This window comes from Drosophila persimilis, unplaced genomic scaffold, assembly GCF_003286085.1.
Source record: "Drosophila persimilis strain 14011-0111.01,24,50 unplaced genomic scaffold, DperRS2 tig00000431-arrow-pilon, whole genome shotgun sequence".
NCBI lineage: Eukaryota > Metazoa > Arthropoda > Insecta > Diptera > Drosophilidae > Drosophila > Drosophila persimilis.
Window position 1 is genome coordinate 3,626,822 of NW_020825312.1, and position 27,455 is coordinate 3,654,276.

At 47.1% G+C, this 27,455-nt stretch overlaps 2 protein-coding genes across 2 annotated transcripts in view; both read left to right on the forward strand.

Moving 5' to 3' along the window:
* Positions 1-27,455, forward strand: part of LOC6595936 — an 81,528-nt gene that overhangs the window by 24,499 nt on the left and 29,574 nt on the right. The window lies entirely within an intron of this gene.
* Positions 23,169-24,440, forward strand: LOC113566022 (peritrophin-44). Its single transcript, XM_026989758.1, has 2 exons — positions 23,169-23,299; positions 23,372-24,440. The coding sequence occupies exons 1-2, from the start codon at positions 23,275-23,277 to the stop codon at positions 24,397-24,399; spliced, it is 1,053 nt and encodes a 350-aa protein (XP_026845559.1). The 5' UTR covers positions 23,169-23,274; the 3' UTR covers positions 24,400-24,440.

Consider the following 27,455-nt stretch of genomic DNA (forward strand, 5'->3'; position numbering starts at 1 on the left):
TCATGAAACAATAACCAATAGCCAATAGCCAATGCTTCTGTAACGTCAGCGCCGCAACAAGAAGCAGGAAAATTAAATGCGGATTCCAATTAAAATTCCGAATGAATATATGACACACAATAGTCGGCTGCAGGCGCCACTCCAGCGCGTCCTTTGCAACCCATCCAGAGGGATACTCGTGATGCACGTAAGGCCGATTGATAATGCTCTTTTCGACAAATGAGGCAGGAAGGAAAGCAATTCGCCCGGAGCACACTGATATATGTATGAGTATATGTACATATATATTGTTCGTGGGAAGCCTTTATCTGGCAGGATGGATCTGCTGTTTCTATATGGTTTACCCGAGTGTAAATACATACATACATAAGTATTTATAGGTCGGTGGAGCAGTGAACTGACCAAATATGGACACATGGGTATTGAAACTATTTAATGATATATTTTAATTCTGGATTAATCAGTACAGCACTTCCGGTACGGCAAGCCAAAGGTTTAATCACCTTTCAAAGGGCATAAAAAATAATTTGAGGGTCTTTTCTGATCAAACAATTCAATCCGTGAGAGAGCGAGGGTGCACTTCTGCTGAATTGATTTATATACATATTTAAATTACCAAAGTCGATGAGTGTATCTCTCAAAACTAAATACTCGTAACAAAATTAAGTATTTTTACAAGAAAACCTTAACAGAATGAAATATTATTACTTAAACCAAAAATATGGTTCTTTTTTACGAATATTGGTATCTTTTCTTGTTCATAAATTTAAATTTTCGTAAAACCATTCGGCATTTGAATAAGCTGCTGCTGGGCTATTTATGGTTTCAATTTCTTAAAAATGTATCCTGTGCGTGTATATGGCAGCGCAGCATTTTGTGTGGCACAGGACTCCCAAGTGCCTTCCACTTCATTAGGCAACGGCTCCAAATACGTGTGGCAGCAGCAAAATTTTTCAGCATTTTGCTTACACTTTCGCTCGAATGCAGTTTCGAAAGCCTGCTCCAAAAGCCATCCGTGTGTGCGGTGTGCCGTGGGGGCCTTGTGTCGAGTGCCTGAGTACGGGCAGGGAGTGTTTTTTGTTTGCATTGCATAAGGGGGTAAAAAGTAAAAATCCATTGCATACTTGGGGGCGCACAGTCACGGTGCTGTTGATCTTTGCATACACGTTTCCGTTTCAGCTTTGGCGGACAAACAGCCGTGGGGCAGGCTTCTCAATAGATGTGGCCAAATTAATTCAATTTGTGCTGAAGCCAAAGCAGATGCCGAAGCCGAGGACGAGAGCGGGGCCGTGGACGTGGACGTGGACGGGGACGGGGACGGGGCTGGGTTCTTCGTGCTGCGCATAGATGATGATGGGCGGTCATTTGGCGCTCGAATGGCTTGAAGTCACCGCAGGATAGTTGGCGCTGGACAGTAAAGTAGGGAGGGAGGACCGACTCGATGTTTACTCACTTAGGCGAAGAGCCACCATCGTCTGATCTCCATCTCCATCTCCCACCCCTCCCCCCGTTCAGCATAGCAAATGAAGCGGAAGAACTTCACGTGCCGCAATACAAATTGAAAATCAATGCTGGGAAATCTCAAGCCACACGACGAGGCGAACGCCTCTGGGCTGCTGCAGCTACTGCTGCTGCCCGACTCCGATTCCAACTGCGAGGCGGGTCGGACGGTGTCCGTGGGCCTTTTAACCCATTCAAGGCGCCTGCCCCATAAATTGCCCTTCGAGTTCTCGAGTGGCCATTCAGACGGCCGTTTTGCAGCCATGATGCAGGGTTCGATTTCAATGCCCCCTATTAACCAACAACGAGGCGGCCTGGTCCGGCAGGATAATGCGAATAACTGTCCAAGCAAGGGACATAGCCCTTTACAATGACGCGCCAGGAAGTCTGAACGGAGTCGTTGATTCCCCTAGGCCTGAAATGAAGGGATATGAAATATATGTGGTATTTTTCCAGCAATCAGGAAAAACATTGTATTGTATTAGTGGTTGCCTGCGAATGGTTGAGCAATAGGGAAACTGCGACACTCAGACTGATTGATGTCGAGTATTACGTACCTCTACAATAGTGAAAGAAACCATCATACCCAGAGTTAAATTAAAATTCAAAAGTGTACCCTACATGTTTTCCAGTGTAGAGCTTCGTTCCAGTGTGCTCTTTGAGGGCGCCTTGTCCACTTGGCCGTTATGAATTGACTTTTCCCCTGGGGAATGTCCGGCTACCCCTTCTTCCGTTGCTCATTGAAGATAATGAAATTTAAATTTTACCATTTTTTTAAATCTGTTTTCTCTTTTTCTCTTCTCTCTCTCTTCGCATTCTCGCCCTCTGCCTTCACTCATTCGCATATTTATGAGGCGTGCGGTGGGGAAACTGCTTTGCAATAGCCATAGTACATTAAAACAAGGTGAGGCGTTGCCAGAGAGCACGGCAGAGAGAGAGAGAGAGAGAGACTATGCATGTGATAAACAAAAAAAGGGGAATGCCTTTCACCTTACAGAAAAACACCTTGGGCATAGCTTTGCATAATAGTTTTTACAGTTTCTTTAAAGGCATTCCCAGGCTTACGACAGCTTCGCGAGGAAGTAGCAGAGCATAGCGGCAGAGAGGAAAAAAGGTAGAGCTGTAGAGGGATGGAAGGGTAGAGGGTAGAGGAACTGCATCCGCCAGGGACCGTTTGCTTTTGGCTTCGCTGTGTAACCGGATTGATCCTCGCCCTCCGGCGGACTGAGTGTCCTTATTCTCTTTTTTTTACCGTAATAATGTTTACTCCACCCGTGTGTGTGTGTGTGTGTGTATTTGTGCCATGGGGGATGGGTGGCTCAGTGTATGTGTGCTGGTGTATTTACCGTAATTCAGCTTACAGCTTCAGCACAGGTGAGTGTTGCATAAATTTGCAAATATTTTGCAAGTCAGCAAGGCGGGGCAGCTGTCGGCAAAGGGAGAGTAGGGAGGACTTGCCCCCCAGTCCCCCTCTTGTCGGGAACATCATCATCATCAGCCGCCAGCATCAGCAGCAGCAGCAGCAGCACTACTTGCAACGACAGTCCTTTGCGGATAAGGGGCGTGTGTGTGGCAAGAGGGATGCTGCAAACAACGTGAAAGGCGCAGGTTGCCGTGGAATTGATTTTCCTTTTTAACGATGTGCGACGCACACAGGCGCCATACTCATACCCATACCCTTACCCCCATCCCTAACACTATCCCCACGCCCATGGACCCCCTCCGCAGACTTTCCATTTTCCAGTTGCATGTTGCAACATCAACAGTTACAACAATGCAATGAACAACTTTGCCTCGTGGCAGACATTGCAAGTCATTTTTCACGTTCGGCTTGGTGAATGCTGCGAGCAGGAACAGTGGACAGGGGGTATTTCTGGATGCGATTGTACCACATTCGATGTAGGGAATGAATAATTACCGCCTTGATTGAAAAGGAATCACCTGATGCATTCCACGTGATGGCTAAGCTGTCAATCGAATGACAGAACTCAAAGGATCCATTTCCTCTGGATAATAAGGAAATCGCGAAAGTAGAACCAGCGGAAACGAAATCAGAATCATACGAGTATATTGTATTCGAAAAGGAGTCATCGACTCTCCACAAAATGTAACTTCATACCACTGTGCACCCTCTACTGTGGTGGTAGGTGTAATGTTGTCCTGTCATGGGTTTTCCCCACAAAACTGGTTGTGCATGTACCAGTACCAGTACGAGTACGAGTACGAGTACTCGTAGTACCTGGACTTTTACTTTCTGCACTCAACGTTTGCCGCCAGCGAATCGCAGAACTTGCAAACTTATTGAAAATATGATTTGAAATTCAATTGGGGACCACGTGACTTCATTGTCGTTGCGGTGCGGTGCGGTGCTGTAGTCAATAAAATTGGAAATCCATGTTAACCTGAACCCAACATAAAAGCGAGAAGTCAGCCAAGGTATAACAGTTGTACACAAATGTAAATACTCGTATGTACTCCCAGTGTTACGCGCACACCCACATCTACGCCCAGCGCCCCACCAATGGCAGTCAGAGGGCAGGGTTCAGGCCCCTCACCTCATCAATCATTTTGCTTCGGAGAGGGATTGCATCTGGTGAATGTGCAGGACCCCACTTCTCCTCGCAATTAGAACTTTTGAGATATTCCAAATGCTTTCGGGCTACAGCGCCGGACAGGGCCAAGGAACGTCCGGCCTGGACGGGGTGAAGGGAGCTCGAACAAAGTGAGCAAATTGATGTGAAAATGCAAGTGATTCGATTTTTCATGTCCAGACGGAGAGAACGGCACGCCCAGCCCAGGCCCGGACTCGCTTTGATTGTCCTTCCTGACGTTGATTTGATGAATTATTGATTTGTTTGATTAATCGTACCACTGAGCAGGCAGCCCCTAGGATGCAGCCCGGAGAAGACTTCTGACTTCCTCTGGCTTTACTGCTCTGCGGCGGGTGGGGAGGGTGTCGACGTGGACTGCTCTTTAATGTTTGCCTGGCCAATCGACTGTTGAATGCAGTTTTATTTTCGGGGACCCCAAAGCTGGTCCGCATACTTGAGTGGCCTCATGCTGCTGCTACTGGTGCCGCCTCCGTCTATTAAAGTCCACATTTCCGGACACTGTCACGCCTCCAAAGATAAATGAGAAATGGGTAATGGGAAATGGGAAATGGTGGAAAAACAGCGAAATGAGGCAGCAGAAGAAAAATGGAACGATGCCGAAAGTGCGAGGAATATGAAAAGACAACAGCGCCAGCAATTTGCAGCAAGGACAAGCGAGACCATGCCACAACAATGGCCGTGTTTGTCCACGCGGACGTGCCCGGGGACGAGCGACGAAAGCGGAGCCCACAAAAAGTTACCCAGCGTCGGACAAGTGTCAAACATGGCCAAAGAGAAATACTCGGCAAAAAAGCGCAAAGCGAAAATGAAAATGAAAGCAAACATTACCATAACCATTGACATCCAGCTCCCAATTTGCTGGCAGCAACGGAGTAATCGCGGGCCAGCGGCGTCATCTCAGCCAGCCGGAGAGCTTCACGACGATCTGGGAGCTTCGCCTCAAGGACTCCTGCAGGATTTCGCCGCACAACCATCGCAGGTCTAGATTCGCGTACTCCAAGGGAAATTTCAATCAAATTTCAATTCTCTTTTGGGTAGTCTTGAGTTCCAAGAGATTTGATAATGCCGAAATCAAAGAAAATCAAGGAACCTTTCCACGAACAGTAGCCAGAATCTTTTAAGGTCTAAGGTTTAATAAATTTCCTGGAACATCTAGCAGCAGCCTCACTTCATTGGCGTTCGTTTCGTTTTTAAAACGAAGAGTGAGTGCTACTTCAATTCCGACTCCATCACATCCATCTGTCACCTCCATTTGGAAATATTTGATGAATATTTGAAGCATGGCGGCATGAGTAAACGAAAAAGGTTGCAACACAAAAAATTTAACACAACACATTTAATGTAAAAAAAAGAAACATTAGCTACGACATTATGATGATGCTGATGGACAAGAACATTTGGCCGATTCCGTCGAACATTAATCAAAATCATAAACGTGCCCAAGGGCCCAAGGAGGAAATAATCGGTAGGGAGTAGGATAAGGCTGAGACTGAGGCAAAGGCATGCATAATGTTCAATTTTTATTGCGAAACAGGATCGATTTCCTAATGTATGCCACCCGTCAGACAGAGACAGAGACCAGAGTGGGGGACCAACCCATTGGGAATCCACCTACGACTTGCGCAGGACAGCGATAACTCGAATGACATTTGCCATTCACAGCCATGGATGATTAGGCATCACGCATACAAACATACACATACATTATGTATGGGTCTAGGATCCCCTGCGACTCCAACCCCTCGCTCAGCTAAGAATACTGCTGCCCCGTCCTGGGTCCTGGGTCCTGGGTGCTGGGTTCTGGGTCCTGGGCCGAAAGGTAAGTGGGCCAATTTTGCTGACTTGTCACTTCCGGTCAAATGGCTCTGAATGCCGCCGAAACCCAGACAAGCCACCAGCCCCAGAGGCAGACATAAATCTCCCTGTGGTCGATGGGGTGGATTGGCACGGGGAGGGGACATCGGCAATCTGTGAAATCTGCCGATGTTGTTGAATGCGCATCAAATTAATGAAATTAGGCGACGCCAATGAATTTTCCCGTTGTCAATAATTCTCGGCCGCATATTATTCATAACCGGGCGGGCAGCCACATACCAGACACACACCCAGCTATTTCCCCACACAACCCATCGCCATCGACATGGCAAGGGGCTCGGGTCGACTTTCTCCGGCAATTTATGAATCCGAAAGTGAGTTTTATGTGACTTTATCGACATTGCAGCTGACATGCTCATGCTCCCAATTCCTAGTGTCGAGCCAGAGCGAGGAGCAACAGTTGTCGAATGCTTTAAGTGAGATTTTATCCTTCGCAAAAATACTCGTAGTACTAATGCTAAAACAGTAATAGTGCTTGATAAATACTCGTAGCATATTTGTTCTTCCTAAACATTTTCTGATTTCGGAGAATCGCATTGCCATTAAAAGTTCGAGAGCGAGTCCCTTGAACCACTTGGATTTTATGTCTTGACACTTATTTGATTTTATGATCAATTGAAGTAATTCGAGCATTTGGAACTTGTTCAAAATCAGATTTGTCAAACAGCAATCACAGTCGTATGCTTAATGGCTCTGGAAGATTTGTGTTTATGTTTCGGTTACTCCGCGAAATGGACTTAAGAAACCCAGCTTTGGCCTGTGACCTATGACCGTTCTAAGCAGCATTGCTTACCAGTCAAAGTCGTGCCCTTAAAAGCCCTTAAAGTGCCTGTCCCTGCCCCTATCCATTTGCCCTCGGCCTAAAAGGCATTCGCGTCCGAGCAAATGAACTCATTTGTTCTAATTTAATCTTATTACACGGAGATTTATTGCCCTGCGCATGATATGGCAACCCTTTGGGCCCTTTGGCTCTCGGAGAAAGTCCGAGTTGGAGGCGAACCCCTTCTTGCCCCTGCTCCAACTCTTATATCTGACTTTTGTTCGGCTTGGATTCTGTTTGGGGCAGTGGAAGGAAGGCAATTTAAAAAGCGATTCAAGTGAAAGTGCTCGAAAGTTAATTATGATTGATTGAGTGCCATTGAAAGTGACAGGGCGTGTGGCGGTGGGGGAATTGATTTTTGTGACTGTTCCAACTGCTCCTTCAACTGCACGGCTCGTACATTTGACAACCCGACTGTAATTGACAGCCGAACATTGCGCATACGCACTGTTGATCGGCCTTTAAAGAGGCGGCGTGTAAATGACTGTGCCAGGCGGCTGGACGCAAAACTCTCAGCTAACCGAGCCACCCCATCCTATGAGCTACACCTACCTATACCCCTACCCCCACCCGTACCAGTTAGAGGTTTATGCGTCCCTCCGGCATTTGCAGAGCGAATTACTCGCACACTCGAACATAAAAGCTAAATAATTAAAAATAGTAAAACTTTAATGTGAATTGGGTGCCATAAAAACAGATTACAAATGGAATTTCAAATGTTTCCCAACTGTGACAGAACTGGGAAACGGAAGGGTTTACCAACCGACTGTTTCTACCAATTTGGCGAGTGCCGTTTATCTTGATTCCTGATGAATTGGCCTTGCCACAGGTGGGGAGTGACGGATGCGGCCAGCCTCCTGGCCAGATTGCATCTCTCCAGCCCCTACGTAAATCAGAGCCACCTTGTGGGTGTATTTGCATTGTGGTGCTTACCAGATTGCGGCATTTGAGCAGAGCTCTCATGTGTGCTGTTGGGGGAGGGGAGTGCATTTGTGGCAGTCAGGCAGACCATCTTGGCCACACAGTGGAAGCATTCCGAGAATGATTCTGTTTTCTTGCAATGTAACGACGCGTCGTTGATCCACAGATCGTGTTTCGGCCCATTGTGCATCACGACGGGCAAGCACATCTGTTGCCAATCCCTGATGTCCCTTTGTGATGCCATCTTTCTGTCTGTCCAGTCAATGTCCCATGTCCCATGTCCATGACCATGTCCACGTCTGTGCTGTGCTGTGCTGTGCTGTGCTGTGCCTGGCCTGCGTTTGTCGCTCTGCCAGTCTATGGTAATTTATGTGCTGCAATCTAAACTCATTTAGCACGCAGCGAGGCGAATATGTGGTCGGAGCTGTGGAGCCCCGCACATACAGACACACACACACACTAGCATACACACTGACCTGACCTCGATCCCTCCGTGCCCCCAAAAGTCCTCTGGGCCAGCCCCACTGCAATAGGCCAAGCCAGTGCTGTTTGTCCTCAAATTGGCTTCGGCCTGTTGTGCATCCTCTTGCGTCCTCCATCCTCCATTCACCGCCCGTAATGAAGTTATCGTGTTGACACTTGGCTTCGTTATATAAGCGCACCACAAGCGGCACCGCACATCTTTGTAGTTTGCTGGTTTTATGAAGGCTGGTGGATGGGGGGGCTGATCTTCTGGCCCGCTCCTCCGCTCCTCTGCTCCTCTTCCCTCCACCCAGCTGTTGCTCATTTGCTTCGAAATCTGCATCCCCAAGCCCCGCCGCACATACAACCATATAACCGAAAGGCAAACGCACAGATAACCACACACACACTGCACACACATAGCTACACTCGCACACATAGAGAATTCATATTTGCTGAAGGCATTCGTGGCATGTGAGGGTGGGAAACCCTCCCTCCTTGGCGTCCTTGTGCTCGTGCTCGTCAGCGTCAACAAGCTTTTCATTTCAGTCTTAATTCCTTTTGAATAATATCTACCACTTAAACTTACAAAGCCCCGGGACCACACGAGCACACGCACGCCAGGCGGCCCATGTACTTATCGTCAAGAGCCATTCAGGCCCGTGCTCCCATCCGTGGCACGAGCGGGACGTGCCACCAAAGGGGATTCACAGTGTGGATTCTCCTTCAGCTGTCCAAGTCGTTGCTATGCCCTAATACTCGAGTTTTCCAAATCATTCAAACTTGAATAAATATATTTTGTATTATTTTACTGCTTATATAAAATATTTACTTGAACATATGCAAGCGCAAGCTACTGGGGCCTTTGCCTTTTATATAGTCGTATATTTTACATGGCTTGGATATCCATAAAAGATATGTATTTCTGGACTCTGATTGAAAAAGTAAGACCAAAAATTACAAAAAAAATATATATTTAAATGTACAAAACATCCATTGATCCCTATTTCAAACTTAAGGGAAGTACGAGCTCTTTAAAGTTTAAATATTATAATTAACTATCCTCGAAAGAAAATTCTTCAATGGATGGCCTTCATGCAAGAGTGATATATAAACGAATAATACTCATACTCGTAGTACGTCCCCCTTCTGAAGTACGCCTCATGCGTACTCATGCTCCATTTTATATGTTTAATTGTGGACTTGTCAAAATATTTGAATATGTCTCTTTGTTTTCCGTCGGCTCTTTCTTATGCATGGATATTTTTAGACAGCGAGTGGAGAGAGTGCTTCCCAGATATTGGCGGTCTACACATTTGCTGTGCTGTGGTTTCATCTCCACATTTGATGCCATCTTGGAAACATTTATGCCTCCCTCGCCAATGGGTCTCTGGGGAGACGCAGATTTTGTTTGTGTTTGCCGTCTGTCATTGCCTCAAAGTCAACAGAGATGTCGTGGCGGCCCGAGGCCAAAAGTGTTTCACAAATTAATTACGGCTCTCACCGCAACAAATTCAAGAGCACTAGCACCGCCACAAGTCGAGTACAGTGTATATATATACCGCATATTGTATAATAGTTAGTTAGTACAGATTAGTACGAGTGGAGGGCTCATCAGTGACGAGAACTGAGTTGAACAAAGTTGGATATGGCTCTGCCTTCCTTTTTAGCAGCCTTTTTTTGTGTGGAAGCAAGAGCAGGTGAAGCTAAATAAGACTTCTGATAGCTTTCTGATCATCCAATGCAGCACTGAACATTTTGCTTAGTTCCTACATTGGACATTGGAAAGGGTCTCATGTTTTACGGAACCTACTCAGTCCACATACAATGCAGCAAGGCGACTGGATCGTGGTTTCAGGGGACCCACTCCACTGAGTTTTAATGTCATCCTGACAGGGTTCAGTTGAACGCAATTACGAATGCCTTGAAAGCAACGGATCCCCAGAGTGCGGTTCAAGATGGCAGCATTCGAAGAAAGAATGATGCATTTTCTGCTCCTAGTTTGGCCACAATTCCACTTGCTCGATGAGAAGGATGCTGCTACTACTTGATGCTGCGGCTGCTCCCACTTTGTCCACCTTGATAGTTCGCATGGGGATTGGAGACGGCGGACCATACAGTGGTAGGCATCGCATAATGCGGTACTTCTCACTGTTCGGATGCTCCTGTTACTGTTCCTGTCCACGATTATGGAACAGCGCCCAATGGCCTTTCAAGAATGGAGGTGTGATATTCAACTTACCCTCTGCTTATTCGTCCTTATTGCTGCCAGAATCGTTAATTTTAGAAGCAGAGTGCGACTAGTCCGAGTCCCATTCTGGGGCCGCTGCACATCTCAATGAAACCCGAAATGACGACTGTTGACGATGCGTTCCAAATATTCTTTCAAGCGGTATAAAAAACATCCACTTTTCAGCCATTTCGAATGTTCTGTATACAGCCGGATTTCTAAAATAATCCTGAAGCCCTGAAGCCGTAAATGAGTTTTGGCAATTAGCAACTTTGCAGCATACAGAATTTATGTCCTATCTTTGCCCATACAGAATACAATATGATTCGAGAATACGTGTGTCATGTGGAAGCATTTGAATTTCAATTAGTGGATGATATCAATTATTGATTTGTATTTGCAAACTGTCATGAGTCATGGCCCTGTGACACGTCTTGTTGGATTTGTATCGAGTAAATCATTTTGTAAAAACCGAGCCGGGAAGCTTAACACCTTTCCGTTGTACAGCAAAGTTCTTCTTTAGCGAATTGATATTATGCAAATAAATATCTCCTTTTTTTTGTTTTGTCTGTTCACAAAAAATAAGAATTCCTCTACAAGAATGAGCGGGTACGTTGTCAACCGCGGCTCTACATTTATACTAAGTACTCAGTCAGTATTTATGTCATCTTATGATTTATATAACCAATGCAATTTATTATTGATACATAAATACGTCGCGCACACTGCACGGAAGACGGAGAGACAGACATAGCAATATCGACTCGGCTATTGATGCTGCCTTCTGGGTACTAAGTAGACACATCACCATCCACTCTTCGAGTACCGGGCATAAAAATAGGCTAGATTTGATCAACAAATATGTGTAAGAATTCCTTCATAGGAAAAACTATATTTTTCAACGAAACGAAATAAACGTCCGCCCAAGAGAACTTTAACTGTAAATGTGTCAACTTTGCAAGGATGGAAGGATGCCGATGGACATTCTGATGACTCAAAGAGCTCATTTCATTGCTGCGTCCAGAGGCACAACAACCATTTTCAATTTCCCAAACGTTTTTATCTGGTGGCAGCAGGCAGGCAGCTCTTTCAGGAGAAGATCACATGTCATGTCCGATGCCAGCTTTCCAATGATTACTCCTGCTGAAAGGTAAACTGGCGTGCTCAACTGCATCACACCCCCACAACCTCCACCTCGCTTGTGGATGGCAGTCGTGGCGCAGCGCAAACATGTTGCACGAGCCCTTACCGCCCGGTTGCACACGCACAATTGCTGGGAATGGCCAAAGAACACACACATTGGGCCCAAGGGCAGCAGCAGCAGCCAGCCAGGGCGCGTGGGCTGTTCGAGGAGTGATTTGTAGACGCAGAGGATCTGCCATTCCGGATGCTCAATCATCTTGAATGGCTTGCATCGCATTCCCTAGAGACCTTAAGAACAGTGAACCTTAATAGGTTCACGGCTGCATAGATCTGAAGCATGTTACTGCTTTTCCCATAAAAAAACACGCTACCAAGCGTCCAAAATTAAATATCTAGGGCATCTATAAGGCTGCATGGTTATCATTTTGTGAAAAAAGATTCTTTTTCCAAGGTGTTAATGTTCCCAGATTCACAGAATTGAGGCTTTCAGGCTCAGGTCTCGGTGAAAAGGCTCTGCCTACCCTCGGACTGGACTCTCTGTATGCGGCGAACATGTGTGCCGTGTCCTGCGGCAAACTGGCTGTCAATGCGCATATTTCATATAGAAAACAACTTTCGTCCTGCGGCCAACATGTGGCACGCACGGAGACAGGCACACGAGGCCCATCCAATTGTTTGGCTATCCCTGTCCCAGCCTCGCCCTCCCCGCACCTCGCGTTAATTAACCACTGACCACTAGTTGCTGTTCAGGGTCCCGTTTCCCATGTCCGGGGGACACGAGTACGTGCTAATGTAATCCTCGTGCTTTTAATTACAAAATTCCACAAGCCAGAAGCTTTGCTTTTAGGCACCGGCTGCAGCGCCGACCCCAGCCCCAGCCCCAGTGCCAGTCCCAGGATCAGTCACCGGCTCTCGTGTTTCAGGCCCTCATTTAATTCACTTTGCTACAAGTCTCGTAAAATTCACGTTGGCTACCTTTTGGGGTTCGCAAATCCAGCGCCAAGTCGCTTTGCATTCCTTGCCGTTCTGCCGACTTCTACGGAAGTCATTCCCGCAGTCATTGTCCGCCGGCGGAACGCTCGCTCACCTCGCAATCAGTGTTGAATGCCCCAGAGCCTCCCCTCTCACCCTTCCGATTGGCTCAACGGGGATTTTGCATTTAAATTGGCGACAACTTCGACGCAGGATGAGCCTCTCGCTACTGCGGCGAGATGGAATACACTTAATTATGCTCTTTAATTGCTGGGCCGTCCACTCTGCTGGAGCCAACGCGCCTTGGCCCAGAACTTTGACCCTTCCAGGCCTTCGCATAGACCCACAACGAGCGTCCTCCAATGGCTTCCACTGGCTATTGACCAACCGAAAATAATTGAAATTCAAATTCACAATTGCGGACACGTCCTGGCCCGCCTCATTGTTGGGAAAAGTTTGAAAGTCTTCCTTTTATGGTCGTCGCCTGAGTTCAGAGAATTTCATTTGCATTTCGTGTGACTTGAAAGAATATTAATGGGTGGGGTGGGGAGCTCTTTAAGATACAGTTGGAAATGGTACACTGTTCTGAAAACATCTTTAAGTGGAACATGTCAGTGCCATTCCCCCCACTTTTTGATGCTTCCGCTCTGCAGGAAACTTTAATTTTGTTATCACTTTGGACGACGTCTTCCAATTCAAATATATGCTTATATCTTGATCGTTTTCATTTTAAAAATGTACTTTTGAGAGCTGCTTCCGCTGTTGAATCGTGAATGGCGAACCTCATTCCACAAATTCCTGGCCCGGGGCCCATGCAAATTGCTCGACAATGCAAATTGCTCTTTAAACACTCGACTCGCCTGCAAAATTACGCATACGCAGCGGCGTCGGGCCAACGATGGGAGATAAAAACGAAGCTTAATGTGTGCAAAGCACTTGGTAAATACTTGCCAACTGACAAAAGCAACTTCAGCTCCAGCTCCTGCTTCTGCTCGATTATTCAATTTAAAGTTTGACTCGAGATCCGAGAACTTTGGGGAACAGAACTCCCTCCAAAATTCTCCAGCTAATCCAGTCTAATTTGACTGTTTTGATGGGGCTACAACGTGCAGAAAGTTCTACACTTAATTACGAGCTAGAACAATGAACATGACTCATAATTCCGCATATCCACATGTTTTCGAAACTCATTTGGAGGAGGTACGGGGGGCACGGTTGCAGCCACACGGAATTCCCGGGGCAGACTCATTATCGGAAAATCGCAGAGTTAATTGGATAACCCGAATTTACAAATTGAATTGCGAGTCCACTGTTGTTGTTCCGGCACAGCCATTACGACAATCGCATTACGAAAGAACCATTCATTATGTGATTCATGGATTCGTGGAGGGTATCCGTTTCAAAGCGTTTTACGAAAACATATTCAATGTCCAGGCTACGGCAATTAAAGACCTCACTTGCCGCATCGAGCCCCGCCACGCCGCCCCTCCTGCCACAGTTCTTCTCGGGGGACTGGCATGTGACAGCAGCAGGCAGCAGCATTGTCGGTTCGTGGTGCAATTTTCGCAAATTAAAAGATATCACTTACAGCAAAATAATTTCCCAAAACCGCAAAAAGTTAGACAGCGGGCAGGCAGGGCAGACATGACACGCCCACTGCCACGCCCACGCGATTTTCGTCCGCAGAAAATGCAGCGGGCAATTTTTTTCCATCTCGTTGACAGCAAATTGAATTAGAAACGCATTGCCACAAACAAAATGAGAAGAGGACTCAAGCGGGGAACGGGACCCATTATAGCGGCGTGGATCGTACCCATGTGCGGTGTCAAAATGTGGCGGAGGGGAGGTGGAGCGAGCATAGATGCCGGATGTGAACAATGACAAACCGCAAAAATTCAATTTAAAGTTTGTATTTCAATGCCGAACGCTGCCGAGGCAGCGCACCCAAAAACCCACTCAAACAACACTGGGGAAAGCTGGGAAAAGTCGAATATGCGTGGCAGGATGGCTGGATGAACGGGGGTGATGTGGGGTTGGGGTTGGGGTTGGGTATGGGATTTGGCGGAAAACGAAGCCAAGTGCCAAGGGATACGTGAATGTAATTGGAAAATATTGAACTGTGAACAAGTTTCGCATCCAACGGGAAGGAATCCGAATTTATTATGCCACACAGCGAAGTATGGATGCAACAGCAGGAGCAGCAAGCCAGGGAATGCAAAGTGCATAGTTTCATCAGATAGTACCCTGGCAATTGAAATCAAAAGATCGGCAACCCATTGTAGCTATGATAGCTTGTGTGACTTGTGTGACTGGCAGGCCTCAAGGATGCCGTATATCACTTATTTTTGAGGCATCTCCGACAAAATGTCGCCAACGGGAAGAATCCTTAATTAAAGGAAGAGCGAACATAAATTCCATAAGCCGTATCAAAGTCGGTCCTAAACCTTGATTTAGTAGTTAGCTGGAAATGCGGATTTGGCAAAGGATTTTTATGTTTATTTTGGGACTTAGCTCGGATCCGGCCGCGAAAACAAGCAAAGTACAAAATCAGGAATCCCCCAGCGACACACAGTGAACGCCCAGCATATGTACATGCATATCTGTGTATGTGATGTGTACCCACAGCGTGGCCACACACATGTGCAATATTTTAGCATTTGTCATAATTACTAAGCGACGCCCGTGGGAGGTCTTGCCGCAGGAGCGTAAACGAAGGCGGCGAGCAGAGCCGAAAACCTAAGGAGAAAACCCATAAAATAAAGGAAAATGTGCGAATTTGAAAATTTCATCTCTTTGACGTTGGCAGCGCGGCCACAAGGCGCCCCTCCCACAGCACCACCCCCGCCCCAGCAGCGTCCCAACGCGCCCCGCCTTCGGTCGACAATTATTAACGTCTTACAGAACGGCGGCGCGGCGGCACGGCGGCACATTTATGACTGCACTTTTCACATCCGTTTCCGCATCCGTCTGTCGACACACACACACACACACACACACACACACGTACACATACATTTTTTCGGTGGGCGTAGAGCAAGCAGGTCTGGGGCGTGGCCGCTGTTTGCCGCCAACAGAGAAAGCAATTTCACTTTACATTTGTTTTACGGCATTTGTTGCCACACATCTGTGCCCCCTGTGTGCCGACCAAAAGGAGGTGGTGTGGCAGAGGGCTTATGGGAGCCTTGCCAAGCGACAATATGCTCGCCCCGCTCCGTGCCGCTCCTCCTACCCGACTCCTCCAGTGATAAGTATTTATTATTATGCCTCTTAATGGCCAAAATGCTTTGCTTTGTGCTTTTACCCAAATGAGTTTCCCTCATTAGAGCACCACTCCTGCGTCTGATGATATTATTACAAGGCCACGATCAGCCCCTATGCAGCGGTAAGCCATAATTCTACGGAATATTCATAAGCATTCGCCGAAGCTAATCTGCGGGGATTCGAATCCTAAACGATGGAAATGGAATACCTCTCTACTTGCGCGTATTTTTCCCTTCCTTTCTTCATTTTGTAAACTCTTTGGTTAATGTCTCCTGACTTGGCAATGCTAATGCATTAGCTCTTAAACTTTTACAACTTTTATGTTTGACAAACTCGAATTAGCATTGGAGTAAAATGCAGGCGTTCGTATTGTTCAGTTAATGACTTCCGTAAACAGAAAGTGGAGAGGCTGGAGGCATTTGCATTCCACAGAGTGGGGCACGGCACCTGTTTTCCTCGCGGAAACTCGAGATAAGCGAATAAAGTTAATGCGGCCCATTAGCTGACGAATCTCTAATTACCCGTGGAGAGAGAGGTGTGTATCTGTATCTACAACTGCTCTGGTTTGCCCAGGAAACGGGCATGCATTTATGGTTTATCGTCTGACGAATAAAACATTTTGTTGCCGCCGATGCAATAAACGGAACGGATTCGTTTCATTTCACTCCGCATCCACGTTCCGATTTCGCCAGGTCCCCCCCGTAAAACCGGGTTTGCAGTGCGAGGGCGGACCAAGTTGTTGTTGCCTTTCGACAAAGGCATTAGCGCAAGGACTCGATTTCATCGAGCCCCAGCCTCAGATGTGGGTTATTAAAAACCAATATTCCGTCCTGCTCCGCCCCCTTTTATAAATAATTCAAGGGAGTTTCCCTTTGACTTTCTGCCGGGACCTCCGACAGCACTCCGATTATTAATTTACAATACGTGGCAATATGCGAAACATTTTGAGATGCATCGCTGAATGAGGTGGCAGGGAGGCTTTCAAAATAAGAAATTAATACGTTGCCCAAGGCAGCTCCGGCGAAGGTCACGGGTCCATTCTGAAGTTTAATAAGGTTGAAGGTGTCCTGTCAGGCAGGAGTGTATGACCTTTATTTCGCTGAATCGTGAAGAAACATATTAAATTCATAATTTCCCCTTTTGTGACTTTGAAACTAGGAGAAAAATATAATTTTACTTGGCGGGTTTGAATTCGGTTCGGTTTCCATTGCAACATTTGCAATTTTAAAATCATTTGGTCTGTTGGACTGGTCTGTTTGGTTTGAGCTCTCTTTTTAAATGTTTATGTTTGCAGCCTAGGGTACAATTGTTCTTTTGTTTATCGGAGAGCGAGAGTTCTCCCATGCACCTTACGAAGAGAGTACCAATGCATTAGTATCAGTGGAAGTGGTCTCTGCCTGAGTCTATGGAAATGCTTGATCAGCATTAAGGGGCTTGTTGCAAGAGCCCCTTAGCCTCAGTATGAGTGCGTTTGGGTTCAGTCTGTGTTTTGGGGAAACGCTTAATCAGCAGTTTGGGCAGCTGGCAGATCCGCGCATCCAAGTAGATCATTTTGGTGTTCAGAGGGAATGCGTAACATAAACAATAGTTGTTTACGTCACTGCGTCACTTATTTATGTTTATTTATGTATAACAGAGTATTAAATATGTACAAGAAATATTCTTTTCGACAATAACTTATTGGCTACCACGCAATTACCATTTCACTCTTTCTTTTTGTAACGAAACCCACACACATTGCCGCAGAGGAACACGCTCAACGCGCACTCTTTTCCTTTTGTCCTCTCTGAGCGAGTCGTCTGAGCGAGTGCCCACGCACTCTATTGCTATGGGACAGACCGTAGTCAATAACAAACGGTAAATCGTAAAGAAGGCAACAGAGGATAGCACTTCGAAAAGTCTAGCAATGAATTCTTGGACAGCAAAAGACCCGAAATACTCGAATTATTTTTAAGCCCCACACAAATTATGTAATAGCAAGCGCAAAACAAGTGATTTGTCTTTAGATTTAATTAAAAACTCCCTTTTAGAGTACTTTAGAGCATGACTGCTACTTAGAGTCCGGGGAAAATTAGATTATAAAGATGTTTGCTGTCGCTTCTTCTTTATGCGTACCCGTATCTCGTATAACTTCCATAACAATTTCCCATTCCATCGCTTATTATACTTCGTAATTAAGAAATTATGCTGGAGCTATTTGGTGCCTACAAAAACTTAGCTAAGAAAACTGTTAGCAGAGAGCGATTATCAGGAACAAATTAATAAATCATGAAGGGCTATCCGTATCAAAGAAAAAATGTGGCCCAAGCTTCTGGTGTCTCGAAATTTACAAATACTTGGGGAGAGAAGCCCAGTAAGCCGATGCTAGTGATGGGTCCGTTTCCACATCCCAATCCGCATCCAATTAAAAATTAAAACAATGCTTCGGCCGAGGGTTCGTCACGTTGGGGCACAAAATGACCGTAAGCCCGCATTATTAACAAGTTGTGAGCAAATGGATTTGCTAGAGAGACCCACGATTTCAGAAAGCTCCCTGCCACCCCCACTGGATCTGCAATATAGTCATCCCGGGCCATTCCTGGGGCTCGGGTGTCGTCCGGGACAGCACGTAAACATAATTAGACGCACATTTAAAAGGTCGTTAGGGCGCCACAAACAGCAGCCACCCACCCACGCAGCCGAACCCACGCCAAAGACCCATCTCAGAGATCCCTGTCCAAGGCCGGATTCCAGTCAAAGTTGACCGAGGCGCCACTCACGCGTATTTGCATCCGTCCAAAGGGGCAGCCTCTGCCTCTGACCCCCGCATACGTGCGTGACTGGAGAAAAGCTGCAGAGGACGTGGCCGGGAGCAGCAAGTGCCCCAAACAGTGGCACCAACATGCAAATACCATTAGCCTGGTAGGGCTCTGGGCCTGTTCTTCCTCGTCCTCGGTCCCGGCCCGGACCCCGGCATTGTGCAAAGGGGCTCTCAAAACGTTGTCAACGACTTGACATTGTTTCAAGAGCGCAAAGTGTGAGACTCTGAGACCGTGAATATCACAAGAAACGAGCGGAAATCTCAAGAGCAATGACAACATTTACACGGCTCCAACAACATGTAGAGCTCCAAGATGCATTCTCCAAGAAAAGTCATTAGATGTCTGTGGATGAGCGACTCTGTTCTGGCCCAATCATTGTCTTACGACACCTCATGGGGAGGACTCTTACCCTAAGTGGCGCCGCACAAAGGCAACACGTGGCTTCTGGCAAAGTGCCGCCCATCCCCATCCCCATCTCCATCGTACACATTTTCTAGTGCCGGCGGCAACCACAGCCCCAGGCCACATTGACCCGAGGTTGTTCCCATCTGGAATGCGGAGCCTGCACCTACAATAATGTGGGCTCTTTGCAAGGGATCTGCAATAAAAATGCAGCTTTTACGGCCAGCCAGAGCACAATGTCGTGGACGGTGGACGATGGCCGCCCCATGGCTCCGCCGTGGAGTCTGCTTCATTTGCCACTCGCCAAATGGTGGCGCAACTGCCAGCACACACACTAACACCCGCCCGGGCCAGTTGTGACCTCGGCGAGTGCCCATTAACGCTTTTTTATCTCTTCATAAATTTTAATTTTGCCAAAATACTCGAAAGTACGTGCAGCTTCTGCCACCACCACAACCCCCCGGACAACCAACCCTGGCCGCAACATTCAACTTGAAACGGAGCTCCCATAATTCTTCCTGTCCTGCCCTGCTCCAGCTTTGGCTCTCCCTCCTCCATTTGCTTGGCGATTTCATTTTGGCCAAGAGAAAAATGACTTGGTGGCTGCCTTTGCACTTTCTTTCTTCCTCTCTGGCAACATCCTTCCGCCTCCGACGTCGCCTCCGTCTCTGACTTTGGGCCTGACGAGTGGAGAGCTCGTAACCTTATTTCGCCAGCATCCTCGGAGCATCCTCGACGCCATCGGGCTTGTTTATCGTCCTTTGCATCTCATTGAGCCCGTTGCCGCTTATGAACCCGGCCGCCCCCAACATCGCACATCCACCAGCTCCTTGGGGGCCCAGCGAAGGATACTCGGGCCAAAGACGTTGCAGCCTTTTCCGTTTTGCCTGGCTCGGCACTTTTCCGTTTTCTTTGCATATTTGATCTAATTAAAATGAGTTATATGAGACAGGTGGAGAGAGCGTGTTAATCCTTGACCTGCTGACTTTGCCGACCTGCGTCCTCGCGTTGCCATGTCTCCATGATGCCAACGGCCCAAGTGGCGCCTCAAGACCAGTGGGAATGGCTGTGAAATATCTCCCGAGTAGTTAAATATCTCAAAATGTTAAAAGAATTCAAACAACTATGATACTCCCTGAGGCGTTATCTTCAAGCGTTATCTTCAGGCGTTATTCGATTTGAACCACTTATGTACCTCTTCTGACATCTGCTCCCTGCTGTTTCTTATCATTGCAGGTATGTTAATGGAGCCCCCACTCTCAACAAGTGGATCCCGGGTTGGGGTTCTGCCCGGGCAAGTGGCAAACAATGGCGAAGCGGCTAGGAGCAACCTTATCTAATGAATTTATGTGCGTCCTCGGCATGCAGGACCGTAGTGCAAGGTGCCATGTCGTGCAAAGGCCGTAGCTGAAAGTACTTAAGCCCATAAAATATTCAAGCCGTGAACATGTGGGTAAAACTACAAGGAGTACGGTACGGGAGGCGTACAAGAGTCCGGCACGCAAACACCGGAAACGAGACAAGCAATAGTAGGGAAAGGAGGGGCCAGATGGGGTGGACAATTAGACGGACAGTCGACGGAGGAACGGAATCCAGGCAGATACTCGGAGACGCAGACAGTCTCACGAGACTGGGCCCCCGGGACACACAGCGGCCGCCAGGACCACTGATTGAAAAGAAAATTACGGGCAAGTAGTTGCCCGGATGGCCTGGATGGCATGGTGGCCGCCAGCTGGTCTCCATAGCGTTGACGGCCACGATGGTGATGAGCGCCATAACTGCCGTGTGGCAGGAGGAAGCGGAAGCGTAACGGCGCCGCCTCTGAGACCGGCCTTGAGCCCCGGAAGTGGTAAGAGCCCAGGGGCCAAAGTGGCCACCCCCCGTCCACGCCATTTGCATTTAAGAGCACACATAGATGTCCCTGCCGCTAGACATCAGCCTCCTTTCCCAGCATCTGATGATGGCAACTGTTTTTCTGCTCCACGAAGCAGGCTTCTTTTCACGCATCTTGAGGCACAGTGGCTAAAGAGGGTATTTTCTAAGAAAAATATGTACATGAGATTAGGAAAAAAAGTTTTGGGAATATTCATACTTACTTCGTTGAGTGTCCTTTGGTCAATTAAAAATAGCCAAAGTCTCTAGATTGCTCCCATTTTGAGTCGCAGAACTAAATCAACTTCAAGTAGCTTTCACATATCCATCTTTGATGATGGCAGAATTATAAAGAAATTGGTTTTCTCTTGTTAAGTATCCAATCAAGCGAAGGGGGAAGGATGAATATTCTGCCCATTGTACAGTTGACTCCCGAGAAGGCAGTAGCAGCAAGTAGGAGAAAGCGTAAGCGCACGTTGAGGATATTAAGCATGTCCTTAAGCATAAAATGTCAATAAGTGCACCCAATCGATCCTAAGCAGTTTACATTGCGACAAGCCACTGAGTGCCGTGCCATGTCATGCCATGCCATGCCGTCGCCGCCGCCGTTGCCGTTGCCGTTTCTGTCTGCCTCCTCGATTTCTCGAGCCGGAATCGCGCGAACAATGCAAAGGACACAGAAAAGCACAATCAGACACACAGGCATATCTTTATGCATGCATCTCATATTTCCCGATACTCTATGCATGTGCATATATACGTACTTGGATAAGCAAATTTCTGCCTGCATTATTGGGAGTCTCTCGATGTCTCCGGCTCTGACTGGCTCCTGGCCATGGGAGTGGTGCTGCGCGGGGAGCCCGGACACACACAAAGTTGCGTCTACAAAACGCTTTGGCAAAGATACAAAAGTGCAGCATCTGCACGAATCATCCTTTGTGCAGGAGTGTGCCGCATATTGGATGCTTAGTTGAGAATACAAATTCGAGCAGAAACGGCTAAAATTTAACTAAATTCAACATAACCTGATTGTACCCATTATTATACATCTAGAAGTAATATACAATATATGGCTGGTTACTCGTGAAGATCGATAGGATAATACGTTCGTAGCTAAGTACTCAAAAAATTACTGCCAAAATCCGTACATAAAAACTACAAAAAAAATTCAACATAAACAGAAACATCCAGAAACTGCGATCACAGAATAAAACGAGGGGGAACGTTGTGAGTTGCTGCGTACACCGCAACTCTACATTTATACGCGATACTTAGTCAGTATGGCTCTCCTCCGGCAGACGCCGGAAGGGGGTGTGGCGAAATTTTGACACAAAACGGTCAAGGTCCAATATCACAGGAGTGTGGATACCAAATTTGGTTTCTCTAGCTTTTATGGGTTCTGAGATCCTTGAACTCATATTTTGCAATTGGCAAAACCGACCATGAAACCGGTGTGTTAGAGAGAGACAGAGCGAGAAAGAATGAAATTGTTTTCTTGATTCTGGCTATAATAATTATACGATCTTGTTCAGATGTTACACTCTAGAACATATAGTCATCTTCTACGATTTTTAGTTTTCTCGAATCGTCGAAATTGTGGATGCCACAGTTTTCGCCCTTTGTGGGGGCGGAAGTGGGCTGGGCAAAGTTTTGAAATATTCTTTTAGCAGTGACATATCACAGAAGTCTGGATCAAAAACATCGTTGCTCTAGCTCTTATAGTCTTTGAGCACTAGTCGCTGAAGGGGACGGAAAGACGGACAGACGGACGGACGGACAGTCGGACAGACGGACAGACAGACATGGCTCAATCGACTCGGCTATTGATGCTGATCAAGAATATATATACTTTATGGGGTCGGAAACGATTCTTCTGGACGTTAAACACATCCACTTTCACCACAAATCTAATAAACCCCAATACTCATTTTGAGTATCGGGTATAAAAAGCCGACTTTTCCTAAAGTGGAACTTTTCCGACTGCAGGCTGTATTTTCGTAGTCAATGTGAGATATGCCATGTTTCCATTATCTTCTAATTTCACCCAGTTACGCTTTTTATATAATAAAACTATTTTTCATCTTGGGTATAAAGAACAAAGTGGCACCAATGAAAAAGTTAAAGAAACGCCACCCTTGTATCTGTAAGTAATATATGTAAATATTTATATATGTAAGTAGTTCTATGAATGAAGAATTTTCGTGTCAGTTTTGACTTTTTAATCATATCTACACAAGTTTCACAGTACAAATCAGTCTAGCAGACCTGAAATTCAATCGCACATTTCTAGTTTTTACAGAAACATCTCTTTTCGGGTATTATCAGTGGAATTCCGTAGCAGCGTTGCTACACTTGAAGATAACAAAATTATTGGTTTACAGCTTTAATCGTATCAGTTCCGGCATGGATCGTTCGATCACACAGACAGGTACAGAAAGCCCAATGAGGGTAGAATCTTCACAGATTTTTCGATGGCCGAGCCTAAAACCAATCTCCGCAGTTCCCAAAGGGTTGCTATACCTACTGATGTGTCTGGTCACAGCGGGCGGCTTCACAATGGAGGAGCGGTGCCAGTACTGGGCTGGTCCGGGGTTTATCGGGGACTCCAACGACTGCCAAGCCTGGGGGTACTGCAAGGACAACAAATTGGAGTCTAGTAACCGCTGCAAGATCGGCCTGCTGTATGACTTCCGTGACGGGTCTTGCAAGCTCCCTAGCGAGGTCAATTGCCAAACCACTCTCACGGACGCCTGTGCCATAACGAGGCCGGGAGAATATGCTGCCGACCCCACGGACTGCGCCAGGTACATAAAGTGCGGCCAGACGGACTCCGATGATGAAGTAGAGAGAATCTGCGGCGACTATCAGCTGTTCAGCAACCAACTGCAGACCTGTGTGGCGGACACACAAGGTTGTCCGCAAGACTACCCTTGCGCCCATATGCAAGACTCTACTCTCCTGGCGGATCCAAACAGCTGCCGGTCCTACCTGAGGTGCAAGAATGGATTGAGCACCAAGTTTAAGTGTTCTTCTCGTCGATATTTCAACCGTCAGACTGGGCAATGCCAGGCCTCACTCCCAGACGAATGTGAGAGCGATGACGAGATCGACACCCCAGCCATTCCGCCGGCCACAAATGCTGACGTGTGCCCAAGACTCTACGATCAGGCAAAAACAAGTGGCGTCCAGCTCTTGACCGATAGCATGACCTGCCACGGCTACTACAGGTGCAGCTCCCCGTACGCTTTAGGGAAATGGGCCAGCTGCCCGCCGGGCACCCACTTCCAGTGGTGGCGCCAGCGTTGCGCCTCACCCGAGGAGACCAGCTGTCCATACGATCGCTGCGCAAATCTGCGCTCGCGCTTTGTGGCCATCCTCGACACGGGGTGTCGGGATTACACACTCTGCCAGGACCAGCAGTCGGTGGGCTCGGATACATGTCCCCCCATCCATCCCTACTTCGACGAGACTTTGGGGCAGTGTGGAAAGCACTTCCCGAACTTTAGGGTCTGCTACATAGCTTCCTAAAGTGTTTCCCACTCACAATAAACTTAGCATTTCGACAATTATTTCTCATTAAATTCCCCATTCTCTATAATGGATAGCTATATATGAAGTTCGTTGAGAGCATCACCGCTTTATACCATCTTCTGCTTGGTGCAATCGATACACCAAAATTAATTGTTTCATCATCAATTGTCTGTGGAAAAACAGACGAGTGCTTTCCTCCAAGGCCATAAGCCAGCCCCCAGGAGAAGCAGCAAAAACAGCTTCGCAACGGAGGGTTTTTTGAGGGAATGCGAGTGTCGGAGACAAGATTTATGCTCAGCACATTTTTCCAATTTTCCATTCAAAAACTGTTGCCTTGGGGAAGAGGCAAGCATGGCCATAGCAGCAGCATCTCTGCCTCTCCTCCACATAAAACCCTCTCTGGCTCTTGGGTTGGGTGGGGTGACAAAAATATCATAGTTCCATTGAAGCTTCAACTAGTTGCTGGCCAATGGAACCAATAACCGTAAAGGTGAGAGTCGTTCTTTGCCTATATTTTATTCGTCTATTACAATTCTTAGATCCTGAGTGGATTGTCTTCATACTATCTGTGGATATATGTCCCTCCCTTTCCTCAGATGTCTGCTGTTTGTACACTTGAATAAGCTTGAAACCTGCTGGGGATCGTCCGTAGGCAAAACTCAAATTAATCAAAGAATAATTCAAATATTCCACACCCATGCCAACGCCAGATATCCAGCAAATGCTGAGGTCTAAATTCAAGACCAGACCAAAGAGCAGCAAAACGGTCCTGGAGATGGCTGCAGGCAGGGGGAGCACAGAGCACGGGGCATTGTACCCCACCGGAGGGAGCACAACAATGCGTCGAGTCATTGAATTATGATGATTGACTTTTATTACACGGAATCGCAATTTATTTTACTCAACAACAAGCCGGCAAACACGAGGGGTACTCTGAGGGCGGGCGCTGGCTCGGTCGAAAGTTGCGAAAATTTGAATGAAAAGTTGTAAAGAAATTACGTTATTTATCATTCGCTGAGCCCGCGCATACCCCAGCGAGACTCTCGGCTGGTCCCCGCATACCGTTTCCGTTTCCGTTCATTTATTTGCGAGACTGTCACACACACACTCGAACACACTCACACACACACACACACACTGATGTCCTTTCGGTTGTCGCTGTGTGGTTGATGCACAGTTAAAAAGTTTTTCATCGGCGGCAGCAGAAATTCAAATTTATTGTTTTGCGGTTGCCAGGCGCCACACCGCACCATGCCACGACACGCCACACCAAGCCCCGCCTCTCTTTAGTCAATGGGCTTAAAATTAGTTGCGTCTTGCGAATCGATGGGCGTTTGATTTACGGCTGATGCGAGATTGAACCGCTTAATTGCCTTAAAAGTGGGTGTGGCCGGAACCACAGCCCCCGGGAGTGTGAGTGGGGACCCGGCAAGAATTAATGGCGGAATAAGGCCCGGCCCGTGACTATCCAATTACGAGTACGAGTACACAATAGAGGAGCCGACTGGCGGCAGTAAGCCGTTTCGGTTCTGCCATCACTTACCTTTAATTAGAGGATTCCTTTCCCCTCAGGGCTTGCGGTGTTTGGTGGGGAGGGGATTACTCGGATTAGAGTTTAGAAATGGCTTAAGAGCACTTTTTGGCTTACATCGATATAGCGAGTGGAAATGGAAAACAGACACACGCGAAAAGGGCTCCTCGGGAAAAACAGAAACAACAGGCAACCACAGAGCCAAGGTTAGGAGGGCAAGGGATGGTATTAGCCAGTACTCAATATATATGTTGCCATAACTAATACTCGTAGAGGGTGAGAGACGGCGGTTGACTGCTTTAAGCTGATGAATGAATGATACTCGTGTTTTTTTAGTGAGAGAGAGAGAGAGAGACGCGCTGTGGTTAGTCTGTACTTCTGATGCACATTATCTTTGAAAATGCTTTTTAATTATGGAATAACATCAAATATAGCTCCAGCTTATGTGAATTGCATACGGCGCACAACACAAAAATAGGACAAGTAGGAAAGCGGAAGTTCCCCAAAAAGTCATTCCCAGATGCACATATTTAAGGTGTAAACGCTATTCTCAGTCCCATTCCTAGTTGAACCTCATCAATCCCATACTCATACTATTTTTAATAAATTTCCATAGAAATCGCTTGGCTTCTGCTGTTCCCTCATTTCCCATTTAAAAGAATGATTCGTAAACATTCATTTAACCGTTGGAATAGTCCCATTGTCCATCCAGTGCGTTCGCTGACAGTGACGGACAAAGAGCAGAGAGCCGTGAATGGAGCCGCTTGGTGGTGAGTGCCGGGGCCAGGCATTCAATGCCGGATCAACCGCAGGACGCGGCATTCCAATGCAGAGAGCACTTCTTCGGCTGGCAGTGCAACCAATGCCCTCGACTTGGTCGGCCTCATTCATTGCAGTTGAAGCCAGAACCAGGGCCAGAGCCAGAGCCATGGCCAATGCCACTACCACAACCAGCACTCTCCTCCTATGCTTTCTCGCCCTCAGGCGTGCGGCTCTGCTTTTGTTTTTCTTGCCTCAACCTCAGACTTCTTGCGACCGGAGGAACTTTCAGTGGACCATTCGGAGTACCATTCTCTTCAGAGTCCTCATTTTCATCCTCATCTTCCGTGGCACTGCCGAGTTGTTTGTATGCGTCTGCTGTGGTTCATGTCGTCGTTGTTGACATTTAGTTGACACACACCACACACAACACAGATCCCCGCCTCCGTCATCGTCCTCGTTCATGTCCTTGCCGTCTCTGTCTCCACTTCCGGCAAACGGGCCATGGCCATGGCAATGGATCATCGGGCATCTTTGTTTGCACATCGCCACTGAAGTTTACAGCTGCCTTGTCTCTGTCGCATCCTTGCCAGCTATGGTTCTGTCTCTAGCTCTGGGTTCTGGGCTCTGGGCTCTGGCTGTTCATCGTCAGCTGGTGCACTTTATTGTTGCTAACTAGAAAAGCCAGGACATCCATCCTGCCGGCTCCTTCTTCCCTCCTGGCCCTATTGCCACTGGTGTAAACAATTTTTGAAAGGTTATT